Source organism: Aspergillus candidus (assembly GCF_002847045.1).
Source record: "Aspergillus candidus strain CBS 102.13 unplaced genomic scaffold BDW47scaffold_89, whole genome shotgun sequence".
In the NCBI taxonomy this organism is placed as follows: Eukaryota; Fungi; Ascomycota; class Eurotiomycetes; order Eurotiales; family Aspergillaceae; genus Aspergillus; species Aspergillus candidus.
Window position 1 is genome coordinate 1,673 of NW_020194094.1, and position 13,876 is coordinate 15,548.

The 13,876-nt window shown below is 52.7% G+C and overlaps 4 protein-coding genes across 4 annotated transcripts; all 4 read right to left on the reverse strand.

Annotated features, from left to right (window-relative positions):
- Positions 1–4,885: 4,885 nt before the first annotated feature.
- On the reverse strand, positions 4,886–5,245 carry BDW47DRAFT_113839 (uncharacterized protein). Its single transcript, XM_024814517.1, has one exon. The coding sequence runs from the start codon at positions 5,103–5,105 to the stop codon at positions 4,935–4,937; it is 171 nt and encodes a 56-aa protein (XP_024667501.1). The 5' UTR covers positions 5,106–5,245; the 3' UTR covers positions 4,886–4,934.
- A 539-nt stretch (positions 5,246–5,784) lies between these two features.
- Positions 5,785–8,780, reverse strand: nut1 (putative RNA polymerase II mediator complex subunit Nut1; the record flags this gene model as incomplete). Its single annotated transcript, XM_024815586.1, has 6 exons — positions 5,785–6,881; positions 6,929–7,460; positions 7,507–8,007; positions 8,053–8,115; positions 8,164–8,414; positions 8,501–8,780. The coding sequence occupies 6 exons, from the start codon at positions 8,778–8,780 to the stop codon at positions 5,785–5,787; spliced, it is 2,724 nt and encodes a 907-aa protein (XP_024667502.1).
- A 720-nt stretch (positions 8,781–9,500) lies between these two features.
- BDW47DRAFT_92310 (glutamate dehydrogenase) lies at positions 9,501–11,595 on the reverse strand. The gene is made up of 2 exons (XM_024820222.1): positions 11,108–11,595; positions 9,501–11,046 (listed from the first exon to the last, which is right to left on the reverse strand). Exons 1-2 carry the CDS (start codon positions 11,151–11,153, stop codon positions 9,716–9,718), a joined length of 1,377 nt encoding a protein of 458 aa, XP_024667503.1. The 5' UTR covers positions 11,154–11,595; the 3' UTR covers positions 9,501–9,715.
- Positions 11,596–12,876: 1,281 nt separating this feature from the next.
- Positions 12,877–13,876, reverse strand: BDW47DRAFT_113848 (uncharacterized protein). Its single transcript, XM_024814518.1, has one exon. The coding sequence runs from the start codon at positions 13,599–13,601 to the stop codon at positions 13,368–13,370; it is 234 nt and encodes a 77-aa protein (XP_024667504.1). The 5' UTR covers positions 13,602–13,876; the 3' UTR covers positions 12,877–13,367.

The window sequence follows — 13,876 nt, forward strand, 5'->3', positions numbered from 1 at the left end:
CCAACGCTCTGATTAGGGGAGAACAGACAGGCAGGTAGATCTCGATGGCTGGCTGGGCAATTTGGTCCGTGGTGCCTAGGCTGACGCCAACTGCGAGCGAACGGGACAAGGGGAAAGCCCAGTTGACAGATCACAGGACGGCTTGCAAGGTGAAACTTGGCCCTCGAAGCTTCCCGGCGACCTCCAGCAAATACAATAGTATCGGTCGCGCAATTCGCCGTCCTGTCGCAAGTCGGTCGTACATACTACCGTGGAAGCACCGATCGTGACGGTCGCACCGTGCAACCATCCTGTCGCGCTCTGTACTTCCTAGTCCCAGGCAGTTCCCTACAGTGAACGTGAGGACCGTTCGGCGTTGTTGCCGGAATTGTCGGCAAGTCCAGACCGTCCGTCGGTTGGGGCCTCTAGGACCCTCTAGGACCCTCTAGGAACCACCCCCGGCAACCCACTAGTTGGAAACTAACACGCGAACAAAGAAATTCGCCCAACACGGGCTCGAATGATTCGACCATTACGGTCTTAGCTCGGGGCACGTGTTCGTTGCTGTATGCGGGCGTAACTGTCGTGCTTTTGTCATGCTGTGGTTGACCAGGGAGGTTGGACTACTCCGTACTAAATCTAATTAGTGATGAAAGTAGCCTCTCTATTTCTTTTTTCTGGTGAAAGGTGATATATCATCCTGACCATCAGTACAACCCACATAGAGAACACGGAGCATTCAAAAAAAAAGATAGAAGATGAGGGGGCGACAGACAACTACCCCAGTCCGAGCCAAAGAAGAAAGGGGGTAACCTCGGAGACACGCCTCCACCAAGCTTAGCTATCGTTCTTTGGGACGGGCGATCCACGGAACAGTATTTCCCCTGTTCCAACAAGTTCACGACTGGCTCCACTCCTGCTCGAGTCTGGAGCAAGCGTACTCCGGAGTCGACGCAATGCGGGACGGGACGAACTGGACCGAGACGGTGTCCGACTGTCCATGGTCAGTCCTATGCTGATACCAGTAGACCACCCGTTGATTACGTTTCACGATTTGTCGGAGCACCATGCCACGATTTCTTCTGGCACGTCCAAAGCTCTCTGTTGAGGTCTGTTAACGAGTCGCGCTATCATAATAGTAGGTAGCCACCACTGCGGTCGCGTCCGGGGCAAAGCCGCCGGACGGTTACGAAGGACGGAACGATATCTGCTAGCGAGGTGATATCTCGCAGGATTTCCTTGGCCTGGATTGGGAATCCTGCGCTCCAGGGATGAAAAGAGCTTTCTCCACGAGTCAAAAGTCAATTGACCCAAATGCTCTCATCATCTTTTGGTCTGGTCACGTGTGCCATCTTACTCGGGTCCATTTTTCCTCTGGTTTTCAATTTTTCACACTATCACTTGCGGTGGATGGTTCTCCACGCGAGGAACGCATCCACGAAATGCACTCTCAGTCACGGAGTGACTCACGCTGGCTCTATCCATCTATCCAGTATCCATTGACCTTTTATGGCGCAATAGCACGACCAGAGGTTGTTTCATCTACAGTATACTCTCCACCGCCCCACGAACCCACCGGTCTGGTATGAGATAGGCAGTCATCATTCGTGAACCACCCACTCCTCGGCCGATCCATGGCATGTTGTGTCTGACTTTAGTTATCCGATACCGTGACAGCCCGCTCCAACGCGTCGCGCTGATTCATAGGGTCGGGGCCATTTCTAGTCCGCGGTAAATACTTGCTGGATTTCCGCCTTGGCCCCATCCAGACTGTCGGGAAGGTGTCTCCCCCTGACGAGGTCTACCACCTTACGAGGCTGATTTCGTAGTCGCCACGGCTAGTTTGCTCAGCACCACGGACATAGCCACGATTCAACTATGCAGGTACCGCAGAAAATAGACCAACGCGCCCGGGGTCCTCTTTCTGTTTCCACACCCTATTAGTACCAGCATTGACCACCAACGCAGAACATGTGCTCAGAGTTTTCAATGCACCGTACGGAGTATGTACGGAGTAATGATAGACAAATGCTCGGACGTAATTGAGCATGAGAATCCATTCCCATCATTGGAAGACAGGGCCACCACGCGTGAGCCAATAAGCATCAGCCCGTGGCCGCTACAGGGTTAGCGAGATATCATCATCCAGTCGAATTTCCTAATCAACAAGCGCCAACTGCTCCTCTCTCCCCCACCCCACTTGGGGTCACTGTCTCTCAAACCCCTCGTGGTGACCTCTCCAGTGGGGAAGACCCTATGAGCGACGAGCTTGACCAGACCGAGAAAAAGACATCGGTGCAGAATGTTATCCGTGCGACAGCCACGCCGCCTATCAGTCCAGTTAAACCCGACCGACTTGTTTCTGTCGTCAGCAGCAGCGATCGTCAGAGCAGAATATGAGATAATAATTGTGCAAGTGCCTCCACCCCGTGCCATGATTGGACCAGTCGCTACAAGATCACCAACTATATCAAGGGTACATACATACGGCACTATCCAACCAGCCCACTCCACCCACGGTAAGAATGGGATTGTTTTGTTGGTGGCACGGGTTTCTGAGTCTTCGAGGCACATTACCTTGATAGGCGATTGTACCGACGGGATCAGCGCCGCCTGTCTTTGGCTCTCGCAAATGCCGCGGGGGGGGAGAATTGTCGCTAAGGATTGGGGTAGTCCCGTACGGTCCAGTACGGTCGCATTGAGGTTGCTCTCTATCACTATCACTATCACCACACTTGCAAGATGAAGTCCCCGAGACGTTCACCGAAGGTGATCACCGAGGTCCGACGCACTGTCCATGCTGGGACCACGCTTTACCCCGGTCGCATTGTCACACTGTCACAACTGGGAGGCCGAAATACCCCGGATTCCTTCAGGACTGGACACTGACAGGGAGTCCCCTGGCTGTCTCGGCACATATCCAGTTGCCGACATTCATTATCTATGGACATGTGTCTCCGTATTAAGTGGCTGAGCCGGGGGGTAATCCAACCAGGGTTATTCATGAACGACCAATAACATACATTTCTACGCGACACGGGAAGAAGTCCAGAAATCAACAACCGGCAAACTATCCAATATCCTCCGCCACCACCCAAACAAGCGAGTCTCCCTGAACCCAGTGCACCTTACCCCTCCTCCAAACAAGAGGACCGAGCTCAGACTGTCCGTCCACAAGGACGAGGAAAAATCTTCCGCGACGCACAACAGACCGCCAGGTCCACGTTCAGTCGCACGACTAGATCCACGGGCGGCAAACTGAGCGAGCGGATCGGTCAGCCTCGCAGCGGAAGCAACCCAATCTCAGTCGGTCTAACAATGCAGCAAGCCGATAATTAACTTTCGCATACAGACTACGGAATAATCCACGTACATATACCTAGTACCTACATACATCCATACATACATCAGGTGGCGACTGGCTAGTCCTGCGAAGGAATCCTTCCGATCTGTCATTGTGCAGATATTTCCTAGGCTGATAAGAATCAATCGTTTAGCTGTGATAGATCACGATGAGGATCACGATGATGACGAAGATGCAAAGAGAGAAAAGTCTACAGAATAGGAAGCCGGTCGGGAATAACCTGCCAAAATCAGCCATCCGTCACGCAGCGCATTGCAAGCAGGACTGTCACCTGCAGACCGCTCCTCACCCGGTCGGAAAGCAGGTAGGTACTTTTGTAAAGCCTTGCACTGATTGGGGGGGGAAGCTTCAATGCAGGAAGAAAAGAAAAGATCCAAAAAAAAGTAGGCCTACGGGGCTACCTACGACAGGGAAACAATGTAAAATACAAGGATACGCCAACCAACCAGGAGCCCAACCTGCCATGCACAAACGAAAAAGAAAAGTTGCAGATCCACCTCGTGCGGACAAGCTGAAGATATTCGTTGAATTTCTTAATCTCAAGACCAATAAGAGTCGCAGGATGCAGGTTTGTGTTGACAGATGGCTGATGGGCTGGCAGGGGCCCCCTTTCACGTGCGTGTTGTGTGTGATTGAGGGTGCGTTTGTCCGCTGCAGGTCCATCACGCGCTAGACTGGGTTGGTGGTTAGGGCTGTGTTGGTTTTGGTTAGTATCTATCTGTTCTGTAAATAGATTATTGGGTTGTAGATAGATCTTGATAGATCGCTGAGTTGAAGACTGGGCAGTGATTATAGAAGAGAAGATAGTATTGATACAGCAGCTGATCTGCAATGTTCGCTGTAGAGTTACGTAGTTACAGAGGGAATATTGATGTCTGGATACTTGGCACTGGCATATACGTGATATCTATACAGTCATTCATCAGCGACAGCATACAGAGCCAATAAAAAAAACCCTCAAAAGATCCATTCACGCGTCTTGAGGCATATACACCCCTACCACACTCCACTCCACAATCAACAATTCATCAATCAACAACCCCATATCATTCACCGACTCAAGAACTACCCCTGGCAGGTTGGACTTCATTCCATACCGACATTTCGGCAGCAGCAAACAGAGAGTGAGACACCGGTACAATCAACCAACCCTGTCTGCCCTGGCATAAACCGTCAGCCTGAACCGGATAGGCACATAGAGGGGCTGGCTGTAGGTTTCATGGATTGGGCTCGTTGGGATTGGAATATGAGCTCTGTTTCAACGTTTTCGAAAGGAGATAATACTATGGTGTTAAAGTACTTGACTCGGGTTGAAAGGAGGCTGTTGATTTGGACAAGGGAGGTAAACACCAGTCGCGTCAGCGTACATTCCACGTTCCATTCTCATTCCATCCCGTACACCAGCGCAGGGCAGTCATAGGTTTCTATTCTCTATGCAAATGAAGATAAAGAGTCTGGGTAGCCTCTTCAAACTATTCTTCAGTCCTTATATATGTATACGTGTGAATAACGCGTTCGCGCACCTCATCTACTTCCTCCCACCACAACCCTACCTATATAATCTATAGAACCAACAAAAATCAAACCCAACTCAACAAACCCACAAATCAAACCCACCTTTTCCCTTTTCTTCTTTCCACAAACAGAAAAAGAAAAGAAAACCAACCATGCACCTCCAAACGACGACAACAAAAACAGCCGCCCTGGCCGCCCTCCTCGCCCTCTCCACTATAACCATAACCACCGCCACCCCCATCGCCATCCCTACTTCTGCTCCTGCTCCCACCCTTCCTCCAGTCCCGGAGCAGCAGGACCTACAGCAGGACCTACAGCAGAACCAGCAGCAGGACCAACTGCAGGACCAACTGCAGGACCAACTGCAGGACCAACTGCAGAACCAACAGCAGAGCCAGCACGACAAACGCCTCAACCCCATCACGCCGGTAGCAATCATCAACACGATAATGCCCGGGTCGGGGATTGATAAGTTCCTGAAGAAGTTGGATCCGCTCATGGATCCGTAGTTTGATATTATATGCTGTTTCATATTATACTGTGTTACGACTATTGTGTGTTTGTGGTGTTCACTGGGTTGATGGTGTATGGTATAGTGTTGGTTTGATATATGTTTGTTTGATTGGAATTCGAGGTGTCTCTACCGGTGGCTTGACTTCAATGGCTTGTTTGGCTGGTTGGTTGGTTGCTTGATTCAATATTTTGAAATTGGGTTTATGCTCGTTGTTCTAATTATTATCATTATGATCATTTGGTGCTTTGGGTTGGGTTGGCAGGTTGGTTATACTTTTGAAGAAAAAATGACTTTGTTTGACTATGCCTTCATATTTGGCAGAGAAATATATTAGACCGTAATGCAAAAGACGATAGATAAAATGAGAAATGGTAGAAAGAAGATGCGACAACAGAAGAGAGTTGAAAATAAACTAGAACATCCCCTCCATACTATCCAAATCATAAAACTCGGGATTCCCAACCGTCATATCCGCCTCTCCCACAGCCGCATTCAACATATCATCGATACTCGTATCCAGCTGACTCCCCATCCCCTGCCCAACACCGCTATCGAGACCCGCCGCCGCCGCAGCAGCCGCATTATCCAGCATCCGGTTCAGATGGTCGCTATCTTCATTGTCGCCGGGATCGGGACCATCACCCGGAAGGTCGAGGTCCATGCGGGCGTGGTCGCCGACGGGGAGAGACATGTTGTGGATGATGTTCGTGACGTCGAGGTTGGGGGTCTGAGACGGGGCCATGAGGGTGTTGACGCGGCGGAAGAGACGGACGAGGACTTCTGCGCGCAGCGGCTCCTTCTCTGACAGTTTGGGGACGGAGTCGTGAGCGAGGAAGAGGACGTCGCGGAGGGTGAGGATCGGGCAGCGGGGGGCGGGTTCCTTGGACGTGTCGACGGGGTGGAAGCTGTTTTGTTCGACGGCGAAGGATTCCGGGAGCGGGGCGCATACGATGACGGCGCCGATTTCGAGCGCGATATCGCCGTTGCCGGTCTCTGTTTGGAGCTTGATCTCGTCGAGGAGGGCGTGCAGGACGCGCGGGGCGCCGAGGATGCGGATGCCGGAGAGGAGCTGGCGGTGGGTGTAGGATGGTGGCTCCATGGTGACGTCTGGGCTGGAGCCCCAGAAAACGAGTGATTGGAAGGTGTTGCGGATGCTGTCGAGGAGGCCGCCGCCGGGGTGCGTGGTCCAGGTTTCTAGCTCGGAGCGGTGGCTGGTTCCTGTTCGTTGGAAGGAGAGGCATGGCTCGAGGGCGTCCAGGATGGGTTTGATGTCTGCGCGGGAGGGGTGCCGCGCGCGGACGTCCTTGAGTTGGCTTTCCAGGGAGCGCGCCGTGATGTTAAGCACTGTTCGGTGGATTTCCCGTGCCTCGCCGGATATGGAGCTGGGGTTGACCAGGGACTGTAGGGCTTTGATGGGGATGGTGGGTTCGCTTTCAGTTTCCCAGATGTGATTGCCTAACCAGGTCAGGGCGACTACGAGGGAGGGGAGGAGGAAAGGCTCCAGGAGATCTGTGGCTGTCAGCTTTGATGACACGGGCATGGGCTGGAGAATTTACATTCAAATCCGCCTTTGAGGGTGTCAAATTCCACCTTGCCCGCTTCGCAGGCCGTCAGACTCTGGTCGAATAACGTAGAGACCAGGAGATAGAACTCCTGCGGGCTGCATGCTGACATAGTCTCCTCGCTGATGCCCTCTGCGATGAATAAAGCGCCAATCCACGCGCCGAGGTTCTTGTTTTGCTTGTCGCTGAGGTCCTCGAGCTTCTGGCTGCAAGACCCGCGTTCCAGCAGCCGCAAGACGAACGAGTCGCTGCCCACAATGCCAAGGTCATGCGGATGCAGATTGTATCGGTAGTTGAACGTCAACACCAGCAGCAGAATGCTGCCAAACTCGTCGTAGACCGGCTGACTTTCTCCCTGGTCTTCGTCCCAATGCCACGAATCCAGCAACTCGCACAGGGGTTGCAGCATCTGCTTCGGACTTCGGAAGAGAAGAATCACGTCCAGGGCCTGGGGCCGACGGGACAACGAATTACAGATGTTCTTCAGCGTCATTGTTTCTTTCTGACTGCAAAGATTGTGCATGACCTAGACTTGTCAGCTGCTGCTTACTCCCAAGAGTGTGGAGACTAACCTCTGTAATGGCCCCGACAATAGCACCAGCGTTGCCCTCGGTGGATTCAATCTCCCCGATCAGCTGTTCCGCGCGCTCATGGTGGCTGTTGATCTGCGTGACAAGATCGTCTTTGATATATCCAACCCGGGGAGCTTGCATAGGGGGCTCTCCCAGCAGGCGCTCGATGTCATGCTCGGGAACCAATCTATGCGAGGCACAAGCGAATACAAACTCCTGTCGCACGTCGGACAGCACAGCGTTTCCTTGCATGGAGAACATCTGCGAGAACGACGGGTAGATCTTCGGGTTGAGGCGACTGAGAGCATTGTTTATATACGGGCTCATGTTGGATGGCACCAAGGACGTTGCCGACATGGCCGCGAAGAAAGACGGGAGCTTGTTGACTAGCCACGACCGGAACACAAACATCGTCCGGTGCGACTCATTGCGATACATCGCATTAGATAGGACATCGAACGAAGCAGTGATTATCTCCTCGATCAAGGCATCGTAGTGACCCTGTGATGTCAGTATCTCTCTTGGGCAAAGGTACGAGATACTTACAGCATATCGGTTGGCGAGATAGCTGAGCAGGACGTTGTCGTCCACCAAAGGACGAGCCACCAGCTAAAAGGTCAGCACGGTCAAAGCTAGTTCGAACAGAGAGGGATATACCATGGCGTTTATATAGATGTAGAGACCAGCCCTGGAATTCACCACAGGTCCATCCATTACGGAAGCCTCAAACTGCAGCGCATTAACATTGACGCTGTCCATCATGGACATATCCAAGCCCTTCGAGTTTGGTTCTCCGTAGAGATTAAACGCCTTTTGCAAGCTAGCCAATCGATCGCGAAGACCAAGCGATACCTCTGCACAGAGAGGAAGATACGCCGACAGGGCTTGACCCAGCTTGATTTTCAGCGCTACAACCGTCAGCATTGTCCGTCGTAAACCAGTGATAAGAAAGAAAGCAGAAGGCAAGCAGAAAGAAAGGAAAAAAACCACCCACCTGCATGAGAATCCCCAGAAAGAACCTCCAAGCCCTTCACATTCCCCGACAAAGCCGTAAGAATAATTCCCAGCGTCTCAAACACAGACGCCGCATCAGGCGAGCTCATCAGCCCGCCCGTCTGCTGCCCAGCATCCATATGGCTATTATGCCACGCCACAACGGCCTGGATCCAATCCACCGTAGCGGAAAAGATCCCAATCGCCTCAGCCATCGTCGCAGGGATATTCCCCGCCGACATGGAAAGCATAACGTCCTGCATGACGCGACCATCGGTCATAAACGTGTAGCACTGCTGCAGGCCCTGCTTCTTCTCCTTCTTCATCGCCCCACCGGGCGACGACGACTGCACCTCCTTCCCCAACTTCTCATGAATAGACGAGTGCTTCAGCAGCGAATGCAACACAGTGGGGATCTGAAGCCTGCCCATGCGCCGCAGACAGTCAATATACAGCGGCAAGAGAGGATCCCACTTAATCCCCGTCGCGAGCCACGTCTCAAGCAAAACATCGAGAAGCACGTCCTCCGCTATCGGGCAGCGCTGGAATAACAGCCGCGAGAGCGTCTTGAACTCCGCCGCGTCGATGCGGTGGTCCAGACACTGGCGGAGGAATGTCCCCCATTGTTCGGAGGAAGCCATGTTCCGCCGATGTGCGCTCTTGATCTTTGGTTCCCGGTGGACAACAACGGGTCATAGCATATATATACGGGCGCTACGTGACGAGTGACTTCGGCTGCGGATTTAGGCCCCCACGATCAGGCATATTGCCTGGATGATGTATGAGTTGGAGCTGGAAGATGCACAGTTCGCCCGTTATGGTTGTTTGGGACGCTAAGATGCGTTCACGTGATATTACGTAATCAATTATTGCCTCAGGTGTCAAATATGAATTGGGTTTGGGGAAACAGCCGAACTACCATGGATTGCTATGATGTATTCCATTTCTGTTCTTAACGGCACGGGTCGACTTTCACATGTGTACAAATTTACTGATGAAGTGGAAGAAGTTATTATGAATAATATATTTTTGCTAGCTATGTTCAAGGCCACAGGCCGAAATCCGTCAGGAGTAACAAAATAAAACATCCGGCGCCTCTATCGTTGCACAACCGCGCTTGGGAAATAACGTCATAAAAAAAGAAAAATCGTAATCGTAAACCAAAAACCCCGCGACATCCCATGGTATCATATCATATTAAAAGGGACGAAGGGATTTACCACCAGTCACCGTGGTCCTTCATGGCCGCAGCGACCTTGGTGAAACCAGCGATGTTGCTACCGGTGACCAGGGACGGCAGGATGCCCTCCTTGGGGGTGGCGTACTCGCGGGCGGTGTCGAGACCGTTCTTGAAGCACGAATCCATGATGCCCTTCAGGCGCGAGTCGACCTCCTGGGCGGACCAGTTGATGCGGGCCGAGTTCTGGGCCATCTCCAGACCGGAGACGGCGACACCACCGGCGTTGGCGGCCTTGCCGGGGGCGTACCAGATGGCAGCGGTGCCGGGGTTGGCCTCGCGGTGAGCCTCGAAGACGTCGATGGCCTCCTGGGTGCAGCCCATGTTGGAGCCCTCGGCGATGAACTTGCAGCCGTTGTCGATGAGGACCTGGGCCTCCTCGCCGGAGACCTCGTTCTGGGTGGCAGAGGGCAGGGCGACGTCGACCTTGCCGACGTGGGTCCAGGGGCGGGCGTTGGGGATGTAGCGGAACTTGTTGACGAACTCGGGGGAGCTGACGATGGAGGAGAGCTGCTTGCGCTCAACCTTGAGGTCGGCGATGGTGTTGATCTCGGCGGGGGTGAAGCCGGTGTCGCCGATGGTGATCAGGGAGCCCTGGCTGTCGGACAGCGAGACGACGGTACCGCCCAGCTCGATGACCTTGAGGGCGGCGTACTGAGCGACGTTACCGGAGCCGGAGACGGCAACGCGCTTGCCGAGGAAAGACTGCTGGCCGCCGGAGACGTGCTTGATCATGTGGTCGACGTAGTAGACGACACCGTAGCCGGTGGCCTCGGGGCGGATCAGACTGCCACCCCAGGTGCCACCCTTGCCGGTGAGGACACCCTCCCAGGAGTTGCGCATCTTGCGGTACTGGCCGAACAGGAAGCCGACCTCGCGACCGGTGACACCGATGTCACCAGCGGGAACGTCGGTGTCGGCACCGATGTGGCGGGACAGCTCGGTCATGAAGGAGACACAGAAGCGACGGATCTCGCTGTCGGACTTGCCCTTGGGGTCGAAGTCGGAGCCACCCTTGCCACCGCCCATGTTCAGGCCGGTCAGGGCATTCTTGAAGATCTGCTCGAAACCGAGGAACTTCAGGATGGACAGGTTGACGGTGGGGTGGAAACGGAGACCACCCTTGTAGGGGCCCAGGGCGGAGTTGAACTGGACACGGTAACCGCGGTTGACCTGGACGTGTCCCTTGTCATCCTCCCAGACGACGCGGAACTGGATCACACGCTCGGGGACGGAGACAACGGCGAGAGCCTTGCGGTACTCGGGGTTCTTCTGGAAGAGAGTGGAGTTCTCGAGGGTCGAGGCAAGCTCTGGGTAATGGTCAGCATGTGAAACAATTGGATATTGTGGGAGAGCAAAGTCGAGACATACCCTTGTAGGCCTGCTCGAACTCGGGCTCGTGAGGAAGGTTGGACATGGTGGTTGGTTGGGTGCTGGGACCGGCGATATAAGTTGAAGAGTTTGCGGTCGGGTCTTTTTTCTCCTCAATCAAGAGAAAAAAAAAGGTGTGGGAGGGTCAGGTATAAGACAAGGAAGCACCCGATAAAACTGTCGCGGATACGACAGAGTATGAACTAATATAGTGGATGGAGGATGGTTTGCAGGTGGAGTGAAGAGGAAAGAGAAAGAAAGAGAGAGAGAGGAGAGTCGGACGGAGGAAGAATCTTTATATTTCGGAATGGGAGAGTTGGTGGGTGGGGGACTCAGGCAGAGAAAGCGGATCAATGGAGGGAGCGGAGAGCGGCGATAAATCGCAGCCGGAGTCGGACGAGATGAGGTGGACAATCATGGAGGGTGTGATTGGCGGGAGGAGGAAAAAGAATCATGGTAAGGTTAGGTTAAGTTACCCTAAGATTGTCGGCGGAAGACCCGGCAAGGAAGGGCGGGTGCCACGTCCGAACTTCGGGAGGGTTCTTATTATTTGATATGTTCTAGTCACAGATTCTGCTCCGCTTATCTATCGGCGGAAACCCGCCCCTCCCTCCGCTTTCGGCTCGCACCCGGGAAATCCTCGTGTGGCGAACTGGCCACGAAAATCTCTGTTCGGAAGATCTGGTCCGTCAAGTTTTCTCTCTATTTTCTTTCTACACAAAGGGGAACACAACAATCCTCTCTTTCCGTTCCCTTTTTGCCAACCATAGTTTCAAAATAGAATGTCCACTCTCCAAACATGTTCATACACAAGGTGGACTCGGGCTAATCCATTAAACTTAACGCTGATTGACCCCGCCAAGACGATCATGACAGCCAGACCCGGTCACTCGTCACGTGATACAATCTCCACCAATGGGAGTTCCCCTCCGAGCTCCCCGCCGCCCCTCCATCCGAAACTTTTATCAGATGGTTTTACTTCACAGCAGCTTATCAGGCTATCGGGACCGTTAATTGGTCCTACCACCCAACCCAAGGGAACGGATCATCGGGACGCTGTTCCCCACCCACCGCGATAAGAACCAATTTGTCACCTAATAAATAATGCTAAAATCCAATAAAGATAGTCAGACCCTTGTACATTTTGAGGTCAACTCTACGTAAACCACTGGTGATTGGCCGGTTCTTCTTCCACCCCCTCGACAAGGATTTCTCCGAAAAAAGGAAACAAGAAATAAGCGATGTCTAAGTGGGGAGTTCCGTCCCCTATCCCCGCCGGTGGAGGACCCCCCCGGTGAGCGTCTTGGTCATCGTGCCTTTTCAACGCGGGGTTAACATCATGTTGCATGATGTGGTTCTTCATTCTATCGGTAGTCACTGGTGGCGACGGAGAGGGCAGTGCACAGAAAGTGACGAATATCGCGACGATCGAAGCTTCGCACTTACCCCCCCCGCGGAGGATGGAGGGGTGGTCTCCCCACGCGCCGCCAGAGGTTTGATGTGGTACGATCTGCGTGATAAGGTGGTATGTGATGAATCAACCGTTGTACCTAACACAAATTCCACGGCTCTTCTCTTGCTTGATACCCCTCTCACCCCGGAATCGGAATTAATAGAGTCTATCGGCACTTAGCAATCATCACATTCACCGAAGGATTTCCATCTGTCATATTCTGGAGTAAAACGTCCCTTAGTAGATAAGTCGGGATATCCCCAGACGGAATTCAATTCCACCGACAATTGACCGACGAGATATAAACTAGAAGTTAGCTGGCCTAACGACTATACATGGACCGTTACTCTATAGATTTTTTCCAAGGGTCAAAGGGTCATGCCACCCAAGCTTCAGTCACGAGCGGGACGGACCCTTCACGGACCCCGTTCCTTGACCATTCCGTTCTGGAAAAAAACTGCGGATACGGATCTCACGTTGCGCGGGCACTAGCACCGCCTTGACACTCTAATCCTCAGGGATTTCAAAGCACGCGCGATGCTTGGTGCGTTGGGGTAAGGTTCTAGGCGCTTGTGTCCCCACTGCAATCCACATCGCCGATAACTGAAAGCTGTCAGTCATGCCAAGCATTCCACTAATGCATCGTGACCTGGTTGGTGGGAGTCGCATGTTTAGTACTAGTCGTGTTGTCCCATGGAATCTGAAGTCTGTGGTTCGGCTTCAATGTAAGACGGATGGCTATTGCAGTCTATAGTATCGCTGCCCGGCTACTGGAGATGAGAGTTGTGTAAGCACGCTGATGGAGTTTCATTGTATGCTTGTGTACCTTATTTGAACAGACCTTGTCCGTGCAAGGAAAACCCCGGTTATCAACTTAATAACACGGGTTACAGAAATCCGGCATAAGAACCAGAATAAGAACCAAACATAGGAACCAGGATAAAAACTAGGCATCAGAACCAATGACCAGCCTGTCGAACTCGTTGAAGAGGGGAAATGAAGAAAGTAACCTGCGAAGCTGATCACGGGTGTTATCTCCATAAGAACGGGACTAATAACCGCGTATTTCCGAAGCTGATGATCAGATCGTGGGGACTCAGTTCCACCATTGAGATGGTACAAAGCTTGCGGCCGCTAATACATGGTAGGGGACTGACTCACGGAGAACAGAAACATCTCCAGTAGAACAAAAGGGTAAAAGTCCTCTTGATTTTGATCTTCAGTATGGTCACAAACCATGAAAGTGGGGCCTATCGATCCGCATGTCCGTCGAAATTTGAGGCTAGAGACTCATAAAAGTTACCACGGGGATAAAT